General features: G+C 43.7%; 1 protein-coding gene across 4 annotated transcripts; it reads right to left on the bottom strand.

Annotated features, from left to right (window-relative positions):
- Positions 1 to 642: 642 nt before the first annotated feature.
- On the bottom strand, positions 643 to 27,922 carry CCNA1 (cyclin A1). Of its 4 annotated transcripts, XM_079973930.1 has the most exons (10): positions 15,688 to 15,881; positions 14,554 to 14,613; positions 13,490 to 13,668; positions 7,943 to 8,177; positions 7,516 to 7,640; positions 6,974 to 7,197; positions 5,122 to 5,326; positions 3,847 to 3,960; positions 2,563 to 2,696; positions 643 to 935 (listed from the first exon to the last, which is right to left on the bottom strand). In XM_079973930.1, the coding sequence occupies exons 3-10, from the start codon at positions 13,643 to 13,645 to the stop codon at positions 884 to 886; spliced, it is 1,245 nt and encodes a 414-aa protein (XP_079830056.1). In that variant the 5' UTR covers positions 13,646 to 13,668; positions 14,554 to 14,613; positions 15,688 to 15,881; the 3' UTR covers positions 643 to 883. The 4 variants fall into 4 exon arrangements, with proteins under 4 accessions (XP_079830056.1, XP_079830054.1, XP_079830057.1 ...); XM_079973928.1 differs by lacking the exons at positions 14,554 to 14,613; positions 15,688 to 15,881 and adding an exon at positions 27,781 to 27,922; XM_079973931.1 differs by lacking the exons at positions 14,554 to 14,613; positions 15,688 to 15,881 and adding an exon at positions 15,911 to 16,060.

Genomic DNA, 27,922 nt, shown 5'->3' with positions numbered 1-27,922 from the left:
ACATCATGCAGGCAGCCTCTGACAACTAATCTGAAGCAGAATGCAATGGACATTGCTCACTCCGAACACATCTCACCAGTCGCCACAGCTTCACTGGCTGCCTATCTGATTCTGGGCCCAGTTCAAAGTTCTGGTGTGTACCCCCAAAACAGCCTGTGCCAACCTGGTGCCCTCCAGATGTTTCGAACTACAACTGCCATCAGTCCCAGCGCTGGCCTACCATTCAAGTACTTTTTAGTCTAGTTCTACAATGCTATATTGGAATTAACAGCACTGTTCTATAATGGCAAAGAGACAGCCTCATATTTAGCATTCTCGTCTGTTCTAGTTATAGCCACGCTCCTGGCTTTCTGAGGGTATATTTAAAATGTACACCATCATCAGTTTTCCCAGTGAAATGTTGAAATTGTGAGTTGGTAAAGGTAGAATAGGGACACAGGTGGCGCTGTGGTCTAAACCACTGAGCCTCTTGGGCTTGCCAATCAGAAAGGCTTGTCCAACAGTCTGTCTCTGTATATGGCAGCTTCTTCAATTCCTATTCCTGCTTTTCATTTTGTTGGGAAGTTTAGTGTTCATTTTCCAGGCTGCTGTCATGCAGACATGGCAATTCAGAACAATTCACACATGCAGAGACATCAAGAGTTCTTTTAAATGAAAAGATGTTTATTAAAAGTGCTTTTAGTTTGTGGTAAAACTACAGTCCCGAGTCCTTGTAATACAGTACAGCTATATACTAAAGGTCCTCTAAAAATAGTTCAAGCAACAAGATTAGACACATGACCTGCAGTGCCCTATTAAAAACATAATAATTTGGCCAGATCAACTCTATTGATCAGGAGGCAAGTGCTTCAGTTTCTGTGCATTTACTGGCGTCTGTTGCAGTTCATAGCAGAGGTAGAATGGCTGGGGGCTCCAGGAGGGATACTTGCATGTACCTGCAAAGGAAGAAACCACTCAGTACAAAGAGTTAGCAAACTCCCCATTGATAATTCTGCAGCACTTCAAGAACTCGAGATTAGCAGATTGTGTAATCTTGATTGGGAAATCTGCACTGGATTTAAGTTAAAAAAAGAGAAAAGATTCACATCCATGACTGTGGGGGTTATTTTGCTATTTGCAAGTGCCTAGGAATCTCTACTTCTATAAAAGAAAACACGCTTGTGTCTCTGGCCCAGCTGTGTTCTTATTGGTTATCGCTTGGAGCATCCTCAGGGGAGAAGCAATTTCCAATTTTAAAAAAAAAAAAATCCTTGGAGAAAATATAGGCAACACCAAGTGAGATATCAGAGAGGAATTCTTAACAGATTTCCTGTGGTCATAGGGGAAGCTACCATTTAACAGTTTCGAAAGCTTCATGCGTCTGACAAAAATCAATTGCATATCATGTTAAAACAGAATGTTATGAGGATGAGATGCAGCAAGCATTAGGCTCACCCATTGCCTAATCTTCCCTCCGGCGGCTGCTTCAGAGTTTGGAAGCTCCCCCTCCTGTTTTTGGATTAACTTTGAACTTCATGGATTGTTCGGACCCAAACAAACTGTTGTCTTGTTTCAACAAGCCATTTCAAGCCACAGGTTAAGCAGCTGGTTTCTCCGAACGAGCCATTGTTCACGTTTAACCACGGTTTAGGGGTTTCAGAGGCAGGCAGTGCTGGAGTCAATATAAAATGGAAACGGAAGTGTCCAAATTCCTCCTCTGCAAGTGGCAGAGAGGGGAGCCCATGAGCCCAAAGCTATCAGTGGCTCATCCTCCTCAGTGAGTCATGGGCAACCTCTTTCTCATTGAAGGGATGCACTCCTTTCGGGCCAAATCTGCCAGGGGCTGCATACGGCCAAAGTCAGTGGCAGGCAGGCCAACCTCTTTTATCTCATTAAAGGTAAAGGGAGCCCTGACCATTAGGTCCAGTCGTGACCGACTCTGGGGTTGCGGCGCTCATCTCGCTTCATTGGCCGAGGGAGCCAGCGTACAGCTTCCGGGTCATGTGGCCAGCATGACTAAGCTGCTTCTGGCGAACCAGAGCAGTGCACGGAAACGCCGTTTACCTTCCTGCCAGAGTGGTACCTATTTATCTACTTGCACTTTGACATGCTTTCGAACTGCTAGGTTGGCAGGAGCAGGGACCGAGCAATGGGAGCTCGCCCCGTCACAGGGATTCAAACTGCCGACCTTCTGATTGGCAAGCCCTAGGCTCTGTGGTTTAACCCACAGCGCCACCCGCGTCTGATTTTATCTCATTATATGACCCCTATTCTCTCCCTCCTGCCCTTCCTCTTCCCCACTAACCAGTAGGCTACTGGGCAAGAGGCAGATGATTCAACCACCTGGAAAAAGCAGAGGGCTAACAGAGGACTTTTGAAATTAAGCCAGGGGCCAGATGCAATCCTAGTCTCCCACCCTTGCAATACTGCTAAACTATGGTTTGGCATTATTTGCAACCTCTCTATTATATTCCCACATGCTGTCTAGCTTTCGTCCTCCTCTAACAGCCATTATTTCCACTGGTCACAATTTTACAGAGCTGCTGAGGTGTTCAGAAAGCAGTTGTTGGCCCAAGAACTTACTTAGCCAGCTTGTATTTCTCCCTTATCGCTTGCTGTGGTCGGTGTGGAGCATCAAGGCAGGCTTTGTGCAGGTCGCTTAGGCAAGGCACTATCTCACCTAGTGAGTAGCCAGTGAAGGCCGCAAGGGTTTCTGGCTGATCAGAAGAAGAGAGATGAGAGTTTTATTATTCCATTCAGGTAAGAACGCGTCACAATCACATACGCTTGGAGAGAGACTCTCCTGCCTTGAGCCAGCATCAAGTTTAGGAGAGACCTCACTCAGTAGCTTTGTTTCAACTTTTCACCAATTGCTGCTGGTTACAAGGGAAAAAGGCTGCTTGAATAGGCAAGCACAGAGCAAAATCCAGCAGAGAAGCTCCACTCACATCCGGTAGACCCCCTACCCCAATTATTCCAGGGCAGTGTTTCCCAAACTTGGGTCTCCGGCTGTCTTCTCTGACCACTGGTCCTGCTAGCTAAGGGTGATGGGAGTTGTAGTCCAAAAACAGCTGGAGACCTAAGTTTGGGGAACACTTTTTTAGGGGAAAGGGCCATGGCAAAACACATGCTTTGGGTGCAGAAGGTGCCAAGCAGGGCAGGAAAAGAGACTCTGGTATGAAATTCTGGAGAGCCATCAGCAGCCATTGTTGGCAATATTGTGCTATTTAGATCAATTTTCTGACTCTGTATAAGGCAGCCTCCTTATGCTCCACTTGTATGAAATGCAACCTTGGTTTTCCACTGCCCTTCACAGGAGGTGGTGGCTCTTTTCATGAGAAGCAGCCCATACTAAAGTACACCACCCAGGAAGGGACACTGCAGAGTTGTGCTTTCATGAGCGCTTGCGAAATGTTTTTTTTTTTTTTATACCAGCCATATCCTTTACCTTGCAACATTCCCAAAGCAGATGTTGGGATAATGACCAGAAAAGGTGCCAGTGAAAAATCTCATTTATGCCCATAAAGTTAATAAGATAGCAGGTGTAGAACAGCGGCAGCAACTAAGACGCATTAAAGTAAACTAAACCCAGAGTTGTTTTTAACCCAGAAAGCTCCAGAGTTCATCTCTCTGCAGAGTTAATAGCCTCCCGAGTGGCAAAAACGTAGTTGTGTCGGACTGAAGGATTTCTACTGCATCAGCCAGTTTTAAAGTTTGTTGCTTAAAAAAAAAAAAAGGGAAAGCCAGCTAAACCTGGGGTCAAGGCACCTCCTGGTTTTGTATCCAGTTTCATTCTTTGAAGGGTTTGCACACACCGGGAGCTGGCAAGCTGTAAGGAGTTGGTTAATATTCAAAAGTCAGGCTTACCCAAAAATGCCTGTTCACGGTGTAGTTTGCAAGACAGTAAGCAGCTGCTGCCGTTTGTGAGGGAAGGTACTTCAAGAATGGATCAGCTTCAAGGAGACTCAGCTCTGCTACATACTAAAGAGAATTGGACACCATTTTAATCACAGGGAAATCAAGAGAGATTCAAGTCTATCCCATAGTATCTCTACCAGCCTTCCAGATGTTGGACTGCAACTCCCATTATCGCTAACCATTCGCCATGGTGATTTTATAGCTGGTGTTTTTATATTTTGGGGTTTTTAGTTCGATGGGAAGAAGAAGAAGAAGAAGAAGAAGAAGAAGAAGAAGAAGAAGAAGAAGAAGAAGAAGAAGAAGAAGACCAATAATAATGTCACCACTGACAGGCCACAGTAACAGCAGGCATTTAAAGTGCTCTTATAAAGTGCTCTTTAAGAGCATGACTTCCCCCAAAGAACACTGGGAACTGTAGTTTGCAAAGGGTGCTGAGAAGTACAGCTCTGTGAGGGGTCTAACAACTCTCAGCACCTTTAACCAGCTATAGTTCCCATGACCTTTTTTGGTGGGGAGGGGGAGCCATGACTATTTGAAGTGGCATGGTAGGGTTTTAAATTATAGTGTAGTTGTGAGCATGGGTCAACACTGTAAAACATGTCATCCTTAGTCCAATATGGACTAATAAGTGTGCCCAGACCCAATATTTAGTTCAGCAGATTTAGATCATTTTTATAAATCTAAACTAGTGCTGCAAATTGCTTGTGAGTTTTAGCAAATAACTTTGTTTTGCCCCTGAAGCACAGGAAGGGGAGATGTTTCCTCTTAACTTACCCTCCTCCCCCCCCCCCCCCAATTTGTGTGAGAGAGCTCTCTCATAGATTTCTACTGCCCATGGCTACGTCAGTCTCAGTTTTGGTCAAGACTGCTGGTCACCACTGAAATGCAGACAGACAGACAGACAGACGCAGGACTGGACAGGGGCACAACTGAGGCAGCAGGCGAAGACTGAAACTGAATCAGCTCAGTCGGTAGAGCATGAGACTCAAATCTCAGGGTTGTAGGTTTGAGTCGCACATTTGGCAAAAGATTCCTGCATTGCGGGGGGTTGGACTAGATGACCCTCATGGTCCCTTCCTACTCTACAATTCTATTATACTACGACAAATATCCTTCTCTAGAGAAGATGTAGCTGGAGGGGCACTGGCATCAGGGAAGTTAGGCTAATGATTTTTTTAAATTATTTTTTATTTGAAGTATTTGCCGTACAGGTCATATCCTTACCCTTGCAAAGTTCTCTGTCTTGACGCTGACACCATGAAGTTGCAAATACTGGAAGAGAAACTGGTTGATGGTTGGAACAGTCAAGTCAAAAGCAAGGACTTTGAGGAGCAGGTGTTCCATTTTGAGCAGCTGTTTTTTAGTATAGGTATCATCGGTTATATACACAAATTCTTTGACTTCTGGTGGATAGATTTCTTCATATTTCCTGGGGAATCAGGAGAAATAGCAACCTACAAAGCCTTACTGCATATTTTAAATTCTGCTTCATTAAGATAATCCCTTGGCATCACCATCTTGAGACTGCCAGGCACAAGAGAAACAGGGCCTTCTCAGTGGTGGCCCCACACTTTCAGAACCACTCCAAGTGATTTGTATACTGCACCACCAGCACATGCATTATGTTATCATTAGGGCCTAGACAAAAGAATTTGTTTTCACCTTTCAGAATATACTTCATTCAGACCATGATAACATTATGCCAGGCTCCTGGAATATGTCTTGGTCCCTATACAAACCTGTTACTGAACCATTTGGATGCTAACCATAAAATGGTCCCAATCTTAAAGTATGTGAACACTCTTGAGAATTTGAACAAAGTTTTCATTCACCAGCTGGAAGAGACGACCCACTGAATGTTAGAACAATGGACCGATAGTACAGTGGTACCTCGGGTTACATACACTTCAGGTAACATATGCTTCAGGTTACAGACTCTGCTAACCCAGAAATAGTGCTTCAGGTTAAGAACTTTGCTTCAGGATGAGAGCAGAAATCGTGCTCCGGCGGCGCGGCAGCAGCAGGAGGCCCCATTAGCTAAAGTGGTGCTTCAGGTTAAGAACAGTTTCAGGTTAAGTACGGACCTCCGGAACGAATTAAGTACTTAACCCGAGGTACTACTGTACAGATGTGAGTTACCTGTAGTCACAAAACCGATAATAAAATTTGATTACGTAAGATAAATGCACCCTTAGTAAGTTATATTATATTTATTCTGCACTTCCTTCAAGCAACTCATGTTGACATATATGATCATCTCTCCTTCTCCTTATTCCAATAACCACCCTGTGTGATAGGTTAGACCAAGAGGTAAGCAATTTGATACAAGGTCATCCAGTAAGTTTTGTGGCTGAGCAGGGATATGATTCTGAGTCTCCCAGGCTAATCCCCACACAAATAACTAAAGCATACCAACTCATTTGATTTCCTCACTCTCTGAACTTCGGATCCACAAACTATTCAGGTGGATTAAGGTTGTAGGTGCAAGTGAAACATTTGCTTGCAAAAAAAATGTACCTATAGTGATTTCAGCAGCAGCGGAACGTCATTGGGACCTGCTCACAGGAGCCACCGCCAGTGAAAAAGCAAGCGAAAACCCACTTTGTCCTGCAAACCAGTGATGGGTCCAAACTCAACATTTGAAGACTGTTAGCCCACTCTCCAAGTATCTTTATGGGGAAACAGGGTTGTAGTCCATTGACAATGGAGAATGTGCCAGGCTTCAATTCTTGGCATCTCCCAATTTGGCCTGGACAATAGCCCTGTTTGTAACACAGGAGTGTAGCCAGTAATGACCTAGAATGGTGGGGGGAACCTGCAGCCATCTAGACGGATTCCAGCTCTCATCAGCCTCAGCCGGTATTGCCAGTGGCAAGGAATGATGGGAGGTGGAGTCTAGCTGGAGAGCTGCAGGTGCCCCACCTATGAGCTAGATAGACTAACTTGGAATAAAGTGGCTTCCTGCCTTTGCTAGGACACGTGAGCACTCGCCAGACAGATCCGGACAAGTCTCACCAGGTAGCCCTAAACAGTTGTCATCTGCCAAAGGTTTGCTCGCTCACGCAAGCCTACTTACGCAGCTAGGAGAACTGCCGCTGTTCCCACAAGCTGAAGCTTTCCTCTGAGGACAGACATGCAAGAGAGAAACCGGTCCAAGTAGTTCACAGCAAGGTACACCGTTTCAGTACGAAGCTTATATTCTTCGCCGACTTCGACCAGCCAGTCCACCAAGATTGCACGCATACTCGAGGTGATATCAGGCTGCTTCCTCAAGTAGCATGCTCTGGGCCTGTATTTCACCTGCATGGAAAGAGTTCGGCCTCAGAATAAGGAGGTGTAAGTGTGTGTGTGTGTGTGTGTGTGTGTGTGTGTGTGTGTGAAGCCCCTCTGTGAGTTAATTTACAGGAAGTTTGAATTCAAGGTGCCCATGATACTAAACTGAGATTGTTCCTCCAGAGGACAGGACTAAACTTGCATTTGAGAGCAATTTAGGCTCCATCAGCTAAAGTACATACTCACGGCGTGAATATCAGAAAGAAGGGAGGATGCAGAGTGCATGTTACACTGGTGCTATCTCTGAGCCAAGGCTACAGTGAGCTCCTTAAAAGCGCCACTCACTTCAGCTTCTCTCAAGTAGCGATGAATATCTTCTGCATATTCCGCAGCACACATGACATCCTCTTTATAACACTGAAGATCCACATCTTGGGACTGCAATGACTTATCCACCAGCATCGGAGAGCCTGGATTCACCAACATATTACAGGGAAGAATGATTTTTTAAAAAATATTAAAAAATGTTAAGTTAGCCATTAGTTTCAGTGTGTGCTTCCATCAGCATACCCTTAAATTTTTTGGATGTTATAGGCAACATACACTGTAATTTAAAAAGAAGGCTTAGTAGGCTATGGTTCTCCAGATATTGTTGGAGCCCAGCTCACATCAGCCCCAGCCAGAATGGCTACTGGCCAAGGGCCAACAACCTCTGGAGGGTCACAGGTTTCTACCATCACCAACACTGCCCCTGCTAGGCCATTGGACGTACCTGTACTCAAACTCAGCAGCAGGTGAATGTTGGGCCTTCGGGTGCAGGTATCAACTTCACACATGCTGGATTCTTCCACAGCCATACAGCTGTACCTGTTTTTCCCTTCCACTTCATCTCTGTAAACAGCAAAACTTTGCTTGGACGCCACACAGACTGGCATCATAGTCTTGCCAGTAGTTAAAGCAGGACATACATTTTCGGATCCAGAGAAGCCTCTCAGCCTGTTTGCTCCCTGAAAAGAAGAATGAGAATCTTCTTGGTAGGGACAGCCTATATTTTCCTGCTTCATTGAGTGCAGGAAAAGACGCATTTCAGTTCAGTTCACTTACAATATTTCTATGCCGCTTTTTGCTCACACGAATCACAAAGCAGCTCGCAAATAATAAATAGCAACAACGTAATAGTACAGTGGTACCTCGGGTTAAGTACTTAATTCGTTCCGGAGGTCTGTTCTGAACCTGAAACTGTTCTTAACCTGAAGCACCACTTTAGCTAATGGGCTTCCTGCTGCTGCTGCACTGCCGGGGCACGAGTTCTGTTCTCATCTTGAAGCAAAGTTCTTAACCTGAAGCATTATTTCTGGGTTAGCGGAGTCTGTAACCTGAAGCGTATGGAACCTGAAGTGTATGTAACCTGAGGTACCACTGTACATCACAAATACAACACGAATTGTATAGAGCAATTAACAGATCGTCAGCAAAACAACGGCAAATAATCAGTAAAACAGACACATTCTATAAAGCCCTATTAACTAAAAATAAATAAATAAGTGAAGCAGCACAAACCCAACAATAGTCATCTTATAAGATTCACAAAGCACTCCAGCACTCATAATTCACAAAGCAATATTAACCAAAGGAAAGCTCTCTTGCACATGTGGAAGTCCTTGCACAGGATTTCTGTTGGTCAGGCTCCCTTGATGTTTTACTGGCCAATTAAAACAGATGGGCAATATATCCTGGCTTTCCGATATCAGCTCAGTAGGTAGAGCATAAGCCTCTTAATCTTAGGGTTGTGGGTTCAAGCCCCACATTGGGTGAAAGATTTCTGCATTGCATTGTAGGGGGTTGCATGAGATGACCACCATGGTCTCTTCCAACTCTACAATTCTATGATTAACAACCTAGCAACCAAAAACAAACTAAGCACTGTTTAACTCTCTCTCTCTCTCTCCACCACCACCACCACCACCACCACCACGATTCATAATCTTCTACTCAGTTCATCAAAAGACACATGCACATAATGCCCCTGGCAGCAACTCCCTTCGTAAGGCAGGTAGAAAAAGCCCTTGCCTGATGGCCAGCACAAAGTTTCATTCCTCTCACAGTGCTTCTGGAAACAGCTCCCTTATGAAGGCTGGAGGGTAGGGCAAGGCATATGGATTGTGGCCTCTGAAAGCCTTCAGTTCTCCAAAACTGTAGTTTGGGAGCCCATGGCGCTCTTTCTTGTTGAGGGCCAGCAGGACAAGGGAAATGCCAGAGGTATTTCCCAGATCAAGCCAAAAAATATTCCTGCATTCCTGCATTCCAATGTAGCTGCACAGAACTGTGACACTGATCTCTCAGTGAATACGCCACTGACAATAGTGCAGGAGTTTTCATCTTATGTTGCTTCCTACTTGGTAAGAAAACATAGCTGTTTGCAAAAAGCTATGGAAGAAGTCTTGCCTTGTTCACACTGAAGGGTTTGCAACTTGTTTAAAGCGCATCCTAGTACACCGAAACACAAGTGAAATACACTTGGAGTTCTGCAGTGATTTCATGCTCTTTATTGCAGCTTGTAAAACAGTGCTTCAATTTCCCCCCAAACCTCAGACCTTTATATACATTATTTACACAATGAGTCCTGTCTGATTGGCTGATTCTGCTTCCCTCCTGGAGCCTGATTGGTCTTCTCCTGCAAGCCAATCAGTTGTTGCATTCTAGGATCCCACCTGCCTATTGTTCTAGGATCCAAGCTTAGTACATAACAACAAGTTAATGCATTGTGAAAGAAGGTGGGCAGGGAAGAGTCTGAAGCAGAAGGCAGACTGCAGATGAGCTGGAAAACTCCAACAAGAAACAGAGACTAAAGTTAACGGCAAATCAGTATTCCAAGGGAGCCCTGGCAATCCAGCACCAGAAGACATTTTGGTTTTGAAGCAACCATCATTAGTACTCCATATCAGTACAGAACACTGCATGGTGTGGCTATTTACCATTCAGCACGTAGAGACACTGTGTCCGTAATTTCCATGACTGAATACCAGGCGTTTCAAGCTACACAGAGATGGGTTGGGAGGGTGGGGAGCTCAGCCAAAGTGATTCAGCCAGGCTAATCTTGTAGCATCTTAAAAAGATGTGGATTTAATTGCAGCACAAACCTTTGGAAACGTAAGTCCATGATTCGGATGCAGAAGCATTGCCCTCAGTTGGTAAAGGTAAAGGGACCCCTGACCATTAGATCCAGTCGTGTGCGACTCTGGGGTTGCAGCGCTCATCTCGCTTTACTGGCTGAGGGAGCCGGCGTACAGCTTCCAGGTCATATGGCAGCATGACTAAGCCGCTTCTGGCGAACCAGAGCATCACACGGAAACACCGTTTACTTTCCCGCCGGAGCGGTACCTATTTATCTACTTGCACTTTGATGTGCTTTTGAACTGCTTTTTGAACAAACCTTTGGAAACGGAAGTCCATGATTCGGATGCAGAAGCATTGCCCTCAGTTGGCACATATAGGTAAAAGGTAAAGGACCCCTGGATGGCTAAGTCCAGTCAAAGGAGACTATGGGGTCTTGCTTTCAGGCCAAGGGAGTCGGCATTTGTCCACAGACAGCTTTCCGGGTCATGTGGCCAGCATGACTAAACCACTTCTGGCACAACAGAACACCTTATCTTTTACACATAGTTATAACACACACAGGGAGAAAAAAAAAATAAGGCCAGAAGGCCACACAAGGCCAAGGGGGGCAGTGGCATTTCTACACAAACCTCACATGGCTGTGGATGGCAGAACTGCTTCCTTTTTTTATATAAAAATTTTTTTTATTATTTTTTAAAAGTATAAACATACAACAAAAACCAATTCAGAATCCAAATATTGAGATTACTTTGAATCTCCTGACTTCCTCCCCATCCCTTCCATGTGTCCTATTCATAATATTTTCAACTGCATATCAGTACTTCTCCAATTTTTTGTCTTTCTAAATTGTCCATATGTTCCGTTACATTACAAGTGCGGTAAAAATCCTGCCAATGTTTTAACCTGTTTACAATAATCTCATATATAAATTGTAAACTTTTCCCATTCTTTTTTAAAGTTTTTGTCTTCTCGATTTCTGAGCTTCCCAGTTAATTTTTGCCATTTTGACATAGTCCATCACGCTCTGCTTACTTTGCACTGTATAAACCTTTCACAGTCTCTTATACCTCTGTATAAACCTTTCACAGTCTCTTGCATTTCATGGTCTTTTGACCCCCTACAGTTTACAATTCTCTCCACCCATGTGTGCATAATATATATTATCTCTTACACTTAAAATGTCTCTGAAGACAACGGCTCTATGCGTCTGACAAAGTCCTCTGAAAGTCATGGTTATGATCAATTTCCAAACTTTTGAAAGGCAGGATAACAGCCTAGACTGAGCAGTGTTTCCCAAACTTGGGTCTCCAGCTGTTTTTGGACTACACTTCCCATCATCCCTGGCCACTGGTCCTGCTAGCTAGGGATGATGGGAGTTGTAGTCCAAAAGCAGATGGAGACCCGAGTCTGGGAAACACTGGCCTAGAGCATGGACAGAGAGGTAATGCCCAGGGGCCAAATGCAGCCCCTCCAAGTCTCTCTACCTAGCCCTCAGTACTCTCTCTCTCCAGGCAACACCACCCATCCAGCCACACTCCCTACCAGCCCTGCTTTGCACTCTCATTGAGTGTTTTTGATTGGCAGGGATATATCCTTGAGCTCTGAGATTGCCTCTTGCTTGCCTGGGTGAAAAGACAGAGAGGTGTATGGTTGATAGCATGATACATAACATGCTAAAGCAGCCTCGGCCCTCCAGATGTTTTGAGACTACAATTCCCATCATCCCTGACCATTGGTCCTGCTAGCTAGGGATCATGGGAGTTGTAGGCCAAAAACATCTGGAGGGCCGAGGTTCAGGAAGCCTAGCCCATAAAGAACTGTTTGGTGGCTCAACACTCCTCCTTGGCACAACAGCAAAAACCTATCTCTCTAAAACAGGGCAGATGCTGAAGTCTTAAGTACCACTGAAAACCACAGAGAGACTTCTAGTCCCTCTCAATCCCTGGCTTCAAGTTTCCAAGAAACTGAAGATGGAACCTTTCAGTAGTACTTGATCCACTGGCAGTTAAAAAGAGTGCATGCATTTTCCAGTGGTCCTACATTCCACAGCTCATGGCATGGGCAAACCTCTTTAACAGTCGCCCAGTTCGTTGAGTGCTGTTGAGCCCAAGGAACATACGTCGGTAGTACTGGAGCAAAAGGAGAGTCAACATCTCACAGTGCTGCTCTGTACCTCCTACAGAGGATGCCATTTGCCAGCAAATATAGCATCCCCCAAAGGGAAGGGCAATCTTTTTGAAACTGCTTTAAATGTACACTGCAGCTGGGACCTCAAGTCACACTATTCTCTGACCTGCCATTCCTACAGCATTTTAACATACAAAGCCCAAAGGAGTTGCTGCGCTAGCAATGACACCACCACAACCCTAGCCACGTCTACTCATGAGTAAGGCCTAATAAACTTAAGTGGGCTTACTCTCAAGTAAACGGGATTAGAATTGTAGCTTAAGGGTTGGGTGCTCAAAGCAGACCCAATAGAATGACCAACTTAAGTTTGGTTATGTCCCTTGATTACAATACTCCAGGGTGTGACTTGGCTAGATTTAACCCCAATAAACTGTCCATGAACGCTCACGCCCTTAGAAAATCTGTTTAGTATTTAAAGTGCCATAACACTTTTTTTAAACACAGAAATTGTGTTACAGTTCTCATTTACAGTTGGGGAAAAAAGCTAACCTTTTAAAGGTGGAGTTGTAAGCAGAAGAGGTGCTTCAGAGATGCACAGGTGCAGATAAACATGAAACTGCAGGGTTGTTGTCCCTTCCTAGTTGGTTAAAGGTAAAGGGACCCCTGACCATTAGGTCCAGTCGTGGCCAACTCTGGGGTTGAGGCGCTCATCTTGCTTTATTGGCCAAGGGAGCCGGCATACAGCTTCCGGGTCATGTGGCCAGCATGACTAAGCCGCTTCTGGCGAACCAGAGCAGCACACGGAAATGCCGTTTACCTTCCCGCTGGAGTGGTACCTATTTATCTACTTGCACTTTGACGTGCTTTCGAACTGCTAGGTTGGTTAGTGAGCCTCAAAACAAGTTGCAAACAGCTACTGAACCTAGGAAGCTGCCTTACATAGAGACAGACCATTGGTCCATTTATTCCCACCTTTACCACTCTAAAAAAATAATAATTTCCGATTTCCTAAGCCCAGGTGCTAAAAGAACCTTCTGTATGAGTTATCCAGGAATCCCAGTCTTCCATGATTTACCTGGACAGAGGGTCTCAAACACTGCCCATTTTCCGTCAGCTCCCCCAGAATAGCTCTTTGGTGGAGATTTTGATTGGTTCGAGGCTGTGCAACAGCCGGCAGGGCACCCCAAAGCTCATCTTGTGCCTTCTCATCACCATTGTTGCTGCAATGCATTTCCTCAGGGTCAGCAGCTGATGCTGGAAAGACAAAGAAACACACATTGAGGCTGCACCCACACGGCAGTCCTTTCCGTTTCCCTAACTATTAACTCCTGCATTATATTTGAGCTTCTACCCAATATGACAGCCATTTCCAGAAACCTGGCAGAATGCAGTGGAAGTTTAGTGCTCCCTTTCTGTATTAATTGCTTCCAGGGGAAAAAAAATACATTTGCAGCCTAATTAACCTAGAAAATCACGAGAGCAGTGACAAGATTTGGGGCGGCGTACAGTTGTTCCTTCCTGCCGTTTTCATAGGAGAATCATGAGGAAACTGAAGCATGCATGTGCAGGAAGTGTGAGGAGTAGCAAGGTTGTCTAATGACATTTGTTGTTGTGCCACACCACCCCCACTGGTGTGAATGAAGTTTACTGAGACATGCCCATATCTCAGTCAAAAAGCCACAGTTACAGCATTGTGAAAGGTATGTTAGGAAACGGCACAGAGGCGGTAGCACTAAAATCAGAAAAACTAATGCAATACCTGAATGCACCCAATTTCTGACAATATCCTCAGATGGACTCCCTTCAAGAGCAACCCAACCCTGAAGTTGATTCTGACTTGACTCTTAGAAAACGGAAATCTTCCCGTAGCTTTGTTTGTACAAGCCTGCCTCTTCTTATCTTTGCTCTCTCACTAGTGTTTCGGTGACCCTCCATAAAACCAACTGAGGTACACAGAGAAATGTGTGAGAGACGCAAGACTCAGAGCAGTCAGCCCAAAGCACAAGGGGAGCAGCTTGTGTAAAAATAACAAAACCCTGGCAATATTAGAGATGGGTTGGAACCATCATGCAAGGTTCAAATGCTCACTCGGCCATGGTGGTCACTGGGTGACCTTGAACCAGTCGCAGTCTCACCTACCCCACAGAGTGGTTGTGAGGATAAACTGGGGAGCAGGAAAACCACATATGCCACTTTGAGCTCATCAGAGGAAAAGGTGGGATATAAATGTAACAAACGAAATACTGCAGTATCCTTAGCCCCCAGAAAGTCAATCACATTAAAGAGTTTATGAGAAGAAAGCAGCCTTGCCATTACATGTTTCTTTAAAACTGGCATCCTTCCACCAAATAGCTTCACCTTGCTGAAACCAATGGGATTAAATCAGCAAAAGTGGCTCACTGTTGAAGGTCCCCCAAACTCTAAGGTTTAGAACCAAGCCACTGGATTTACCTCCAAGTAAACATGTTGAGGAATAAGGGATGCATCACTTTTGCCAGAAGCATGCATTGCTAAACTCGGTGAAACTTACTGCCAAATAAAACATAGGACTGTGGTACTGGAATTAACCATCCAGGGATCCTTTACCCTTTTTTACCTTTATTTAGTTTACACAAGCCTGTTCTGGGATTTGATAACTATTAAGAGATATTACAGAGCAAGTTTGTTTTTATTATTCAAAACACAGACAGCCTTCTACTCTGCAGCATCATTTTCTAAAAAAACAGAGCTCCTTTTCTGCTGGTCCTGTGGCAGCTGAAAGATGACCAGGTGCTCCCATAGAGAGCTATAATAGCATTGTGGTCACACAACCATGGAGTAAGTGACCTGGGTCCATCTCAGCCAGCCTGCAGGCAGCGCCAATTACAAATTACAGAGGCTGCTGGAGGCAATAATTGCAGAGGGGTCTACTTGGGAATCACTAAGTGAGGCAAGAGCTGTGGCTCAGGAGTAGAGCATCTGTTTTGAGACCGCTGGTTCCATCCCCAGCCCCTCCAGGTAGGACTGGGAAGGAACACTCCCTTATCTGAAATGCTGGAAATATGGGCTATATTCAGCTACATGGACCAAGGGCAATGTCCCAAGTTTCTAGTCCACTGTTTCCAGCGATTGCCCCAAGGCACCTGTGCAGTGAGCGCTCGGACCCTCCCCGGAACGAAGCCCGGTCTTCAAAGACACCCTTAGGAAAGCTACCAACCCACCCAGCCACCCTGGCAGCGCCTCCCTAAACTCTGCCCGGGGACCCCCGCGGACCCTCGCCGCGCCTTTGCCCACCTGCCTTTCCCCACCCGCAGCGGAGGCTGACGCGGGCGGTTCTTCCTTGGTGCCTGAAGGGGGCGCCCTGCTCCTTCCCGGCGCAGCGCAGGTGGGGACTGGTGGGCAAGGACTCGAAGTGGCTCCGGGCGCCGCTTGCCGAGCCTATATAGGCGGCGGCCAATCAGTGGAGACAGCCGTCGCACCGCCCCTCCGGGTGCGCCTCGGCGTGCGCGCTGCTTACTTTCAAGCCGCCCGCGACTGTTGGGAGCAGCGGCCAGTTGGCGCTGGCACCGCGCTCGCCCGCAGGCGGCAGGCTGCTCCCGTGGCAACCGGAGATCTTGCGGGCGAGAGGAGGAAGCCGGATCTCTCTCTCGCCGTCCGTTTTCCTGCCTTTGCCTTGGTGCGCTGCGGAGGTCAATGCCGGATTTACGTAGAAGCTTAACAAGCTATGGCTTAGGGCCCCATTCTCTTGAGCCCCCTTTAAAGGAAAAAAAACCTGGATGTACATTTCCAAAAAATGCATATTTTGTTATGTGCAAATGGCTTCAGATACCTGTTAGGTCCATAGATTAGCATATATTCAACACACACAAAAACAGCAACAATTTGTTGTTGACAAAAGACAGCTGGACATACAAAGGGCCCCATTACTTTCAGTAGCTTAGGGCCTCATCAAACCTAAATGGCCCTGGGCAGGCCAGTTACACAGTCTTGCGCTTTAAAACGAAAAGCGCCTCTCATTTATCCTTGTAAGCACTCTTCTGTTGCATTGATAGAAGGCACCTTTTTGAAAGAAGATCCCAACAATGTGAGAATTTTGACTCCTTGTAATTCTGAGGTCAGGTATTGAGTGCCAACAGAAACGGGAAGCAGCCCAACTGGAAAGCTTGGGTAACCCTGGGGGTTTGCAAAACCACCAAAAAATAAATAAAAATGCACACACAGACTGCGAAACAACAGAATGTTTGTAAATATTAACTTGCTCATTCCTCTCTTTATTCCTATCACTCATAAGAAAATTGCTAAAGATCCTCAAGAGGCTTTGTAGCAAATATTTCAAACTGACTTGATGCCAGATGTAAATCTTAGAGCAGTACTGCTTTGCCATTTATCTGTTAGTTAAAGGAAAAAAGGAATAAAGCCAAGTCTTGAGGATCTAATTATTCTCCTTCCTTGGTTTCCCTCTGTGTGTTTGAGAGGCTGTTCAAGACTCCCTGCTTGAGATCATCAGGGCTGCTCTTCGTAATTAATGTTTTGTGCCAGTCTTTTGTGGTTTGAAGGATGGAGAGCTGCAATAACAGCAGATGTGTAGTGCCAAACTCAGTCTATGAGATTCCTTCGGAAAACGGGGGGAGGGAGGGATACTTTTTAGAGTAAAAAAAATCCAGGTATCTCATCTGAGCTACAGATACTTATGTTTCTCTTCCTGCTCAGGATTTTTCTGAGTTGTTTCCATTTTAGGGAGGCACATAATGCAACCTCAGGAGTGTTGGAAGAAGGGTGCTTTGTACCATTGACACTCCTATCTCCAGAGACCTTGGTATAGGCACCTGTGTTTATTTGCTTCTGCAGTAATAATACTGCTAAGCTTTCATTTGATTCTATGTTTAAAATGATTTCTATTTTGCCTTTTGGCTGCCAAGGAGGACTTGCAAGTGCTTTATGTGTTCAAAACACTTTGCAGTCATTATCTCAGAAATTGCTACAACAAGCCTGAAAGGTTGTTGTTGTTTAGTCGTTTAGTTGTGTCTGACTTTTTGTGACCTCATGGACCAGAGCACGCCAGGCACTCCTGTCTTCCACTGCCTCCCGCAGTTTGGTCAGGCTCATGTCTGTAGCTTCGAGAACACTGTCCAACCATGTCGTCCCCTTCTCCTTGAGCCCTCCATCTTTCCCAACATCAGGGTCTTTTCCAGGGAGTCTTCTCTTCTCATGAGGTGGCCAAAGTATTGGGGCCTCAGCTTCAGGATCTGTCCTTCTAGTCCTACCTGTATTATCCCTATGCTATTTGTATCACTTTCATATTTCACTCTCTCCGACGAGCTGGGGGTGGGGGGAGGGATGATAACACACTGACTTACAGCACAACCTTGTGCATGCCTACTCAGAAGTAAGCCCCATTGAATTCAATGTAACTTGCTCCCAAGTACGGTAAGTGTGTAGTGGAAATGCAACCCCAGAGAGGGGAGTTTCTGAGGGAGGCAGGATTTTAGCTGGGATTTCTTCACCCATCTGCTAAATAGATTTCACACAAGCTTCAGCAAGATTGTTATTTGTATCATACAGAATTCTACTGTCCTTAATGAGGCTTACTCCCATGTAAGTATGCATAAGATTGCAGCCATACTGCCCAATTCTGTAGGTTTACTCAGGTGTCAGTCTTATTTTTATTCAGTGGGATGTGTTCTCAGGCAGGTTCAGTCGTGCTTGTGCTTCTTCACGTAGGATTTTGGCTTTGGTGTGATCCTGGCTTTCTGCTATTTTTCATTGCTGGTGGCTGTTGGGAGTACAGTACATGTGGATGTGGAAGCAGAATAGAGAGAGAAACAGCGACCACATCTCAGTAGATGTAAACAGAGTGAAAGTGCTCCTTCAGACACAACTTGGCCCAAGAGCCATTTCTCCAAAGACCCACTTGGGTGGAATCTACACACATTTTGAAAAAAAAAGTTCTGAAAATGCTTTTTTTTTAAAAAAAAGTGTTTTAAAAAATACATTGAATTTTCCATAAGGCTCACCATCGCCATCCACATTGCACATTGCACTTAAAACGTTTTATTTGCAGCTGTACAGCTGAGTCCTTGGTGCTCTTTGCAAAGAACTGAACAGTGCAGCACAGGACAGTTCATCCTGTTTTTAATGCATTTCCTGTGGAAGCAAGGCCTTGGAAATGCTGAGAAATTGCTAGCAAGAGGCAGCACTTAAATCGAACAGGGGTGAAGATTTTTAAAAATTCTCTGTTTATCCCGTACTTCCTCCAAGGAATTCAGAAAGGACTTGGCTTTCACCCATCCCCAATTTATCCTTGCAACTACCCCATGGACATGGGCGTATCCAATATTTTTGTGGGGGGGGGGACTTGGTTGGGGGGCAGAACCAATGTGATTGGCCATTTAAGTATTTCTATTGTTTTACTTGATGGGAGGGGGGACAAGGCAGCTGCCACTTCTTGGCTATGCCCATGCCTGTGGAGTCGATTGGGTTAGGAGAAAGTGACCAGCCTAGATTCACCTACAGTGATTTGAAATTCACATCCACACCATACATTTAAAGCATATGCTTCCCCCAAAGCATCCTGGGAACTGTAGTTTGCTACAGGTTCTGGAAACTGAAGTCCTCTGACAGGTAACCTACCCTTCAGCTATGGTCCAACATACCGGCCACTATTCCACACTGACCTTCCTCTGAGGAAGGGGCATAGAACAGCCATAGAAGACCTGCATTGCATTCAGAAGGTCCTTGGCTCAGTCTCCAACATCTTCAGCTGGGCTGGGAAAGGCTTTCCTGAAATCCTGGAATCAGGGCAGACAATACCTGTGATCTGGTTCCGTATAAGAGAGTTTCCTATGACACTCGCAAGAGGGTATTATCACTGAACTTCTAGGGCTTGCTGATTGGAAGGTTGGCGGTTCAAATCCATTACTCTGTCCCAGCTCCTGGCAACCTAGCATTTCAAAAGCATGCCAGTGCAAGTAGATAAATTGGTACCACTGTGGTGGGGAGGTAAACGGTGTTTCTGTTCTCTCTGGCTTCCATCACAGTGTTGTGTTGCACCAGAAGTGGTTTAGTCATGCTGGCCACATGACCCGGAAAGCTGTCTGTGGACAAACACCAGCTCCCTCGGCCTGAAGTGAGATGAGTGCCGCAACCCCAGAGTCTCCTTTGACTGGACTTAACCATCCAGGGGTCCTTTGCCTTTATTTTATTATCCTATATTTATGTAATATTAGCATTCTTGGTTCTAGCACACCCCTTAATCCATAACTTGTTTGTTAGCCTTCAAGCATAGAATGAGTCATGGCTATTAAGGAAACTGGAGTTTGGGTTTCTTTCTTTACTTAAGAGTCCCATGGATTGCAAGACCATGGATTGCAAGACCAAACCAATCCATTCTTAAGGAAATCAGCTCTGAGTGCTCACTGGAAGGACAGATCCTGAAGCTGAGGCTCCAATACTTTGGCCACCTCATGAGAAGAGAAGACTCCCTGATGTTGGGAAAGATTGAGGGCACAAGGAGAAGGGGACAACAGAGGACGAGATAGTTGGACAGTGTTCTTGAAGCTACTAAAATGAGTCTGACCAAACTGCGGGAGGCAGTGGAAGACAGGAGTGCCTGCTGTGCTCTGGTCCATGGGGTCATGAAGAGGCGGACACAACTAAACGACTTAACAACAACAAAATAAACATCAGAGAATCAACTCTGAGAGTGTAAAAATCCGTTTACTTGATGCCACCTCTAGGTTTCTGCCAGGGTGATAGCTTCAGATTTGCACTCTTCCCAACCCCAGCAAAAATAATGATGTTTTATTTCTAAGGAATTTTTTGATAGTCTGTTTCAGCCGTAGACTTTCACAATCAACAGAAAACACACAGGGGACAGGGCATCATCTATCCAAAGTTAAGCACTTCTGCAACTCATTAATTTCAGTAGAATTTGTTGTTGTTGTTTAGTCATGTCCGACTCTTCGTGACCCCATGGAATCTCTTCCATTACTCTCTCAATGAGACGGAAGTGCTTTGGTGGGGCTGGATCATTCCTCGCAGTATATTAATAAAAAATACAGGCTTATCTGAAACTTTGTAATTCTTCAGGTCACACACCGTATCTCCACTGCCACCTACCATATGCTCCTAAATAAAATTATGTCTTATTTTAGATGAAGCCACACTGTACCTTTCATATATGGTCAGACTCCTTAAATAGAACTTCAGGGCATTACATCCAACTCTGGGCAAACGTTTTACAGCCACATGCACACAGGTTTATAGTTCTGGCAGCAAATTACCTTCATCTAAGCCTTAGGGGGAACATTACCTCAAAGGGAAATTCATCTTTGTGATCATTTTATGTCCAGCTGTGTTACACAGAACAGACACCATAGTTTCCTTTAACTACAAGAGTACTAAGAAAGCATTTTGTATCTTCCGTTGGAAGTTAATTATTAGGCATGATGGACAATGTTGAGCTTCTAGCCCCAAGGTCAACTGTAGCTTGGTATCATGCCTTTCATGAGTCAGGCTGTATTAGCTGAACACTGTTCAAAGCAGGGAAGAATAAGTTCAGTACCAGTTCAGTTCTGGCACAACAAATTTCTGGGCTCAAAATCCTGTATTCTAACAGTGCAATCCTACTGCTATCTCCTCAGAAGCAAGACCTGTTTACTTACTTAATTTAAGTTTTTTTTTTTAATTGCGAAGCGTGTAAAGCTGAATGTGTGCAAGTTAAATGTGCATAAATTGTGGGCTTACTGTATATCCATACTAGAAGATGCTCAACCTGTTGTATTTCTGCCTGCCACACTACTGTTAAATGCGCAGGAACTATGCTTTGCCCCAATGCCAGACCTAAACGAAAGCCTAGGCTGTAATCCTGCACTCACTTACCTGGGAGTTAGCAAGCCATGCTAAACACAAAATAACTCCTAGGGAATCCCTTATCTCAGACAAATCCGCCACAGAAAAGATACATCTTGGTTGTTAGAGGGGGAGGGGAAAAGAAGGGCAAAATACAGAAATCCACAGACTGCAAAATAAGCCAGAAAGGGGGGGGGGGGGTGTTGCACTAAAGGGCATGGCAAAACAGCAGCTCTTTAGGAACACACAGAATTCATCTGTCAATTACAGCTCTACCTTCACTCATTGGCTAGATGGGAGCAGCCAGGCTGACTAACTGACACAATTTGTTTAGAAGAGTACCTAAACATTTAGCTTCATAACTTTTTTTTTGGGGGGGGGTAGAGACTTACATATTTTATTTTAAAAAAAAAGAAAGCTGAAAGTCTAAGGGTCCCAGTTGGCACATCCGTTGGTGGTCTTGTACTTCTAGGTAAGCATGTACAGTGGTACTGTAGCACCCTGCTTGTGGTTAACGCTTAGCTGGAATGAAATATTCAACGCAGCAATAGAGAAATTAAAATAATAATTTATTTGTCAGACAAATAAATGAGAGGCACAGTGGTATATGGTTACCAAGCTCTGGCCTGGCCTCCTGCCGTTATGGCCAGCACTTATATTTCCTTAACCCAGCCCCCTTGCTCCTCCTGTGGCTGCCTCTGTCCAATCAGCCTGGTTGAAATTCCTATTGGCTGTTTGCTAGAACCAATCACAAAAGATACACCCATTTCCTTTTGCCCTTTTATGGGAAACAAAAAGCTATATATTCTTCTATCTATAAATGACAAATAAGTAGTAATATATCTTACATGTGTCTCAATAAGGAACCTTAATTACCAGCTCACCTCTTGCCCTCCTTGCCCTATTGCCCTCCAAAACAAATGGTTAATCTTAAATTTTTATCTTAAACAGATGTCAAGGATCTTGAGTTCACATCATCATTGAAAGATCTCCTTCTTTTGGAGGTCTTTAAACAAAGGCCTGACAACCATATGTGTGCTCTAATGATGTTTCCTGCTTGGCAGGGGGGCTGGGCTGATGGCCCCTGTGATCTCTTTCAACTATATGAAATAAGAATCTAGCATAAGGATTTAACATTTCTTAGTTTCTAAATCCTTTGCATAATTACATTTAAGCCAATATATTTAATACATAACATAAATAACCTTTTAAAAGGAAAAGAAATCTTAAAAGGATCTCAGTTTAAGAAAGAAACAACTTTAGAAAAAGACTTCCCAAAATACTCTCTTCCTTTCTGCCAGCTAGATGCTCTTGGCCTTTTAACCTTAGGAAAATATGGCTCAAGTTTAATGGGAGGCACATGGTTTTATTTTACTATTTACCAACTCTTAATTTAACCACTCTTACAGCTTAATTGTACTTTGCAACATGCAAGGTCAGTGTCCTCGCTCTCAGCCTGTAATTCCCTTTTTACGACTTTGAGAATTGTTTTCTGCTATAAATCAGGGGGCCCCCTTGTCCAGGAGAATAAACATTGCCAAGGTTCTTAGGCAGCTGGTCTTCTGCCTGGCATGAAACATTTGAAAATCTTTAAGCTCATCTTAATATACAGGCCTTAATCAAAAATATAAGCTTTGATAAAAATGCAGGCTTATGATTAGATGCCTCAGTACCTCGGGTTACATACGCTTCAGGTTACAGACGCTTCAGGTTACAGACTCCGCTAACCCAGAAATAGTGCTTCAGGTTAAGAACTTTGCTTCAGGATGAGAACAGAAATCGTGCTCCGTCGGTGCAGCGGCAGCAGCGGGAGGCCCCATTAGCTAAAGTGGTGCTTCAGGCTAAGAACAGTTTCAGGTTAAGAACGGACCTCCAGAATGAATTAAGTATTTAACCCGAGGTACCACTGTATAGATTGCGGCTTTAGGGTATTTTTTTTACACTGGTTCTGGTTGGTGGATCTCAGAGATCTAGTAAAAATCAAAGTAGACCCTAAAAGCTTAAGGTATGGGCACTCCTGGTATAAAGCTTAACTTAGCTTTTTTAGATGTGAGAATGCACATTTAGTTCTGTAAATTACTTTTTGGAGAGGACTCTTTTAACTGCAGCTGTAATTTTTTATTTTTAAATACCTGATGTTATTTGATGCTGGCTTTAATATCACTGTTTTTAAAACCATGTTTTGTGGCATTTTGTTAATTGTTGTTGGTTAGCCATTTGGAGAAATTGGGGGGCGGGGTTTGAACTAAAAGATACAAATGAACTGAACAAAAAAATCTTTAAATGACAATAGCCCAATTATTGGATGCTTTCTATTGTCCTTTCAACGTATTCCTTTTTCAGCAATCCTAAGCGGAGACTTTTATCTGTATCTGTGCTGGATGTGAATTGATTCTATATGCATTGTTGTTTTACAATTGTTTTACATATATAATTGTTTTATATATGAAAATGCTTCACTTTTTAATTTTATATGCAGTTGTTCTGTGTATGCTTTCTATTGTATCGTAAATCTCGTATTTTCACTATGGGAAGAAAATCACTTGGATTTTTTCTTGCACAGTGCTGTTTGGTGAAACCAAAGCACATTTGCAGGGATTGGGGCCCTCATTTATGGCATATTTTTGACAGCTGGTATTAATCTCCGTTCAATGGAATTCATGTCCCAACTTGAGAGCCTTGTGATTGGAAAGTGACACTCTGGCTTCAGGTTACAAGTCACTATCAAGCACTTCTCTCTTTGCTAGCTGCATCTCAGATCTTGAAAGCAGGAAGAAGTGTGAAATAAAATAACTAAAAAAGAAAGGGGGGAACCCCTGCAGGGTTCACAGCCACTACCTCATAAAATAAAGAACATTCTCAGGAGACCACAGAGCGAATTAGATGTTGCAACAAAAACCGACCTGATACAGAAAGAAAGTCCATATTCGACTCAACAAAAAATAATAAGAGACATGACTTGGAGTTACTTTCCTTACTGGGTTGTTATTAATTTAACTGCATAATAAAGTTTTGAAAATTAAAAGCATTTTTAAAGCAGTGTGTGTGTGTACACTGACATATGCAGTGTACATACACACACACACATATAGGTATACCTAAGCTTAGAAAGGGAATTTTGACAGGAGACCTGAGCATTTTAAAGAAACCAAAGTTATGTTGACCTGAAAGTAATGGCAAAGGATCAAAAACAACAACAATAACTTTACAATAACTGCTAATGAAGATCCCGATCCAAATTTGCACTTATATGTATATGTAATTATAAGCATGTAATGAGTCCTATTAAGCTTCCTGAGAAAAATCAAATCCTAATAATATTCCCAAGATTGTCTGGATAAGTGCAAAGCACATTAAACTTTGAGCATCAGTGCTTTCTCCATAAAATGTAACACTTTGGATTCATTTATTTATTTGACACAGTGACAAACACCTTAGTTACATCCTATTTGGATTCCTGTGATATGCTCTCTGTGGGGCTGCCTTTGAAAAGTGCTCAGAAACTTCAACTGGCTCAAAGAAGCCAGACTGCTGACTGGGGATGGTTATAGAGAGCATACAACTCTCTTGTTACAACAGTTCCACTGGCTATTGGTCTGTTTCTTGGCACAATTCAAAGTACCGGTTATGACCTTTAAAGCCCTATACGGCTTAGGTCCAAGCTTTCGGAAAGACGGTACTCCCTCATACAAACCTGTCTGGGTTTTGAGATCTACAGGGGAGGCCCTTCTCTCAGTCCAAATACCCTCATAGGCACGCTTGGTAGCTGCTTCCAGACCCTGGAACTTCCTTGCTGGAGAAGCTAGACTGGCTCGCTCCTTGTTGTCCTTCTGTTGGCAGGTGAAATAAATTCCACCAGTTTTGCTTTATAGTAGTAAATCCTTTGATCTGCCTTAAATGCAAAGTAGAAGTTTGTGGTTTTGTGGGGAGTGGGGGAGGCGGCCAGGTGGTGAAACCCAGATATATCCAAGTCACTGGTAAAAATTGTGAGAAATTGTAGTCAATATAACAAAAACAAAATAAAAAAATTCCTTCCAGTAGCACCTTAAAGACCAACTAAGTTAGTTCTTGGTATGAGCTTTCGTGTGCATGCACACTTCTTCAGATACACTGAAACAGAAGTCACCAGACCCTTCTATATAGTGAGAAGGTGGGGAGGGGTATTACTCAGAAGGGTGGTGGGATTGGGTGATTGGCAGATAGCTGTGATGAGCCTGTTGACGACTCTTAACGACTGCAATAGGTCTTACAGGAAAAAGCAAGGGGTGAGAAGGTGAAAAATGGCTTTGTCATGTATAATGAGATAAGAATCCAATGTCTTTGTTCAGACCAGGTCTCTCCATGGTTTTAAGTTTGGTGATAAGTTGCAATTCAGCAGCTTCTCTTTCCAGTCTATTTCTGAAATTCCTTTGTAATAGAACAGCTACTTTGAGATCTTGTATAGAATGTCCTGGGAGATTGAAGTGTTCTCCTATTGGTTTCTCTGTCTTGTGGTTCCTGATGTCAGATTTATGTCCGTTTATTCTTTGGCGTAAGGTTTGGTCTGTTTGTCCAATATAGAGAGCTGAAGGACACTGTTGGCATTTGATGGCATACACAATGTTAGACGATGAGCAATTAAATAGTCCCGAGATGGTATGTGTGATGTTGTTGGGGCCAGTAATGGTGTTGTCCGGGTGTATGTGGCAGCAAAGTTGGCATCTGGGTTTATTGCAGGCTCTGATTGATTGACCCATCAACAATATAACAAGCAAGCTTAGGGCTATTTAATGCATGAAGGGGTTAAGACCACAGAATTGTATTCCTAGACTCAGCTACATTAGGCCCCTCATCTCTTGTTTCCTCTTTTGTTCGCCCTTTTTCCTCACCATGTGAACTCACTGAGATAGGACATATCTGAGCTTGCTCGCTATAAGCTCAGGACATATGCTTAGAGCTATTTCACTATATTTCGTATCCCAAGATTTCAAACTGTGTTTACTTGCTGCTGCATAGATAAATGCATGAATCTGACATTTTTGTAAGTTTTGTAAGTGTTTGAATTGACTAGCGTTGTGATCTGTTCATTGCAAGAGGGTTAAAAACAGGGAAGCGCCGGTAGAGACTCAGGATGGGATGTTTAAAAGGTTTAACAGCTTATATTCCCATGCTTCTTGCTTTTGTGACTTTAAAACTCTGCTGTTGGGGCTTTTTCTTACTGGAGTTTGCTTGCCCTGCATTTCTGGATGGTAGGCATCCAGCACACTCTTTTATTAATTACCCCCACATGGGTGATCTGTATCTATTTTTCTCCCCACAAAAATAAACACCAGAGTTGCCAGTCAGTCTAGCCAGAGGGAAAAAATTCTTCCCTACTATAAATTTAAGTGATGGTTGGGCATGAATGCAACCATTCATCAAGTCTCTGAAAGAGAAGTAGCTGTTGTGGTCCTTTAGCATCCATCCACCTGATTGATTGACCCATCATTACTTACTTGGGACCATCTCTGATGTCGCAGAGGAAGACAGTCGCTTATCAGAGCTCAGAATGAATGGGATCTAATATCTGAAAGAGCTCGTCATTTATTGGTCTTTATATAATCTTTTTTAAATAAAAAAAAATCAAACTTATAACAAGTAATAATTTATCCACTGTGCCTTCCTGATTCATGAAAGCCTGATAATTAGTGTTATTTTTAGAACACTTGCAAGTATGTGCCTTACATACAAATACTCAGCAAGGCAAATAGTGTTGTTCTGAATGGGATAATTGCTTGCAGGGATTTTGGTAAATGATTAGGGTGGGTTAAGACAAAACTATACAGAGTTCCAGATTCGAATACTGCAATGCACTGAAGGTGCATCTGCCTTTGAAGGTTTTCTAGGAACAACAGATAGTGCAGAACTCAACTGCTGGGTTATTAATTTGGACCAGCTCTATGGATCGCATCTCAAGTTCTTACAGCTACACTGGTTGCCTCCTTTCAAAATAATTAGGGCTGTCCTCTGCCCGGAATTTCCTGGACATTACTGGGATTTCAAAGGTGGAATTGATGTCCGGGGGGGGGGGGGGGGTCCAAAAGGCAGCGCTTTATCCTGGATCTTAGGCAAGAAAAGTCACTCTTTTGGGGTGTTTTTGTAAAACCACTTTGTGGTTTGTCCACAACATTCGGTGTGTCCTGGTTTTTACTTTTTGAAATATGGCAACCCTAAAAATAATCCAAGTTCATGCATTCCCCAAATTGATTTTTGTTAGTCTGGGAGGTTTTAGAGGGGGAACACAATATGAAAAATATTAAACATAGCAAGTTGATAACGCCATAAAAGGTACAAAAAAAGACTAAAGATTTTGGAATAATACTGATTGCAAGGACATTCAATCCTTCTTCCGCCTTGTTATAACAGACAATATGTATTGATTGATTAATTTGGTTCTTTCTGCTCTTTTTTATAATCAACTCCAAGTTTGATTTATTTTAAAATTCAAGCCAGATTTCAATATCGAAAATTGAAAACGCTTAGCAACACAATCCCAAATCAACAGTCACCTCTGCCTACCTCTTGCACTTTTGGAGACAGGTAACTTTGGGGTACATCCCTTTGTTGTGCAGCTACCGTTCTTCAGTTCAGCCATCTCCCCTCATTTATATTCAAAAGCAGAAAAGGTTTCCCTCTACACCAGAAACAAACTGTGTTTTGG

This window comes from Podarcis cretensis, assembly GCF_951804945.1.
Source record: "Podarcis cretensis genome assembly, chromosome: 4".
Lineage (NCBI taxonomy): Eukaryota > Metazoa > Chordata > Lepidosauria > Squamata > Lacertidae > Podarcis > Podarcis cretensis.
This window is presented reverse-complemented; position numbering and strand designations above follow the sequence as displayed.

Coding starts and splice junctions, on each gene's coding strand:
- CCNA1 (XM_079973928.1), bottom strand. CDS start 27,856: ATGGCTGAACTGAAGAACGGTAGCTGCACAACAAAGGGATGTACCCCA. Junction 7,198..7,515: donor GCTACTTGAGAGAAGCTGAA/GTGAGTGGCGCT, acceptor CTTTCCATGCAG/GTGAAATACAGGCCCAGAGC. Junction 936..2,562: donor GAGAAATACAAGCTGGCTAA/GTAAGTTCTTGG, acceptor CTTCCTTTGCAG/GTACATGCAAGTATCCCTCC.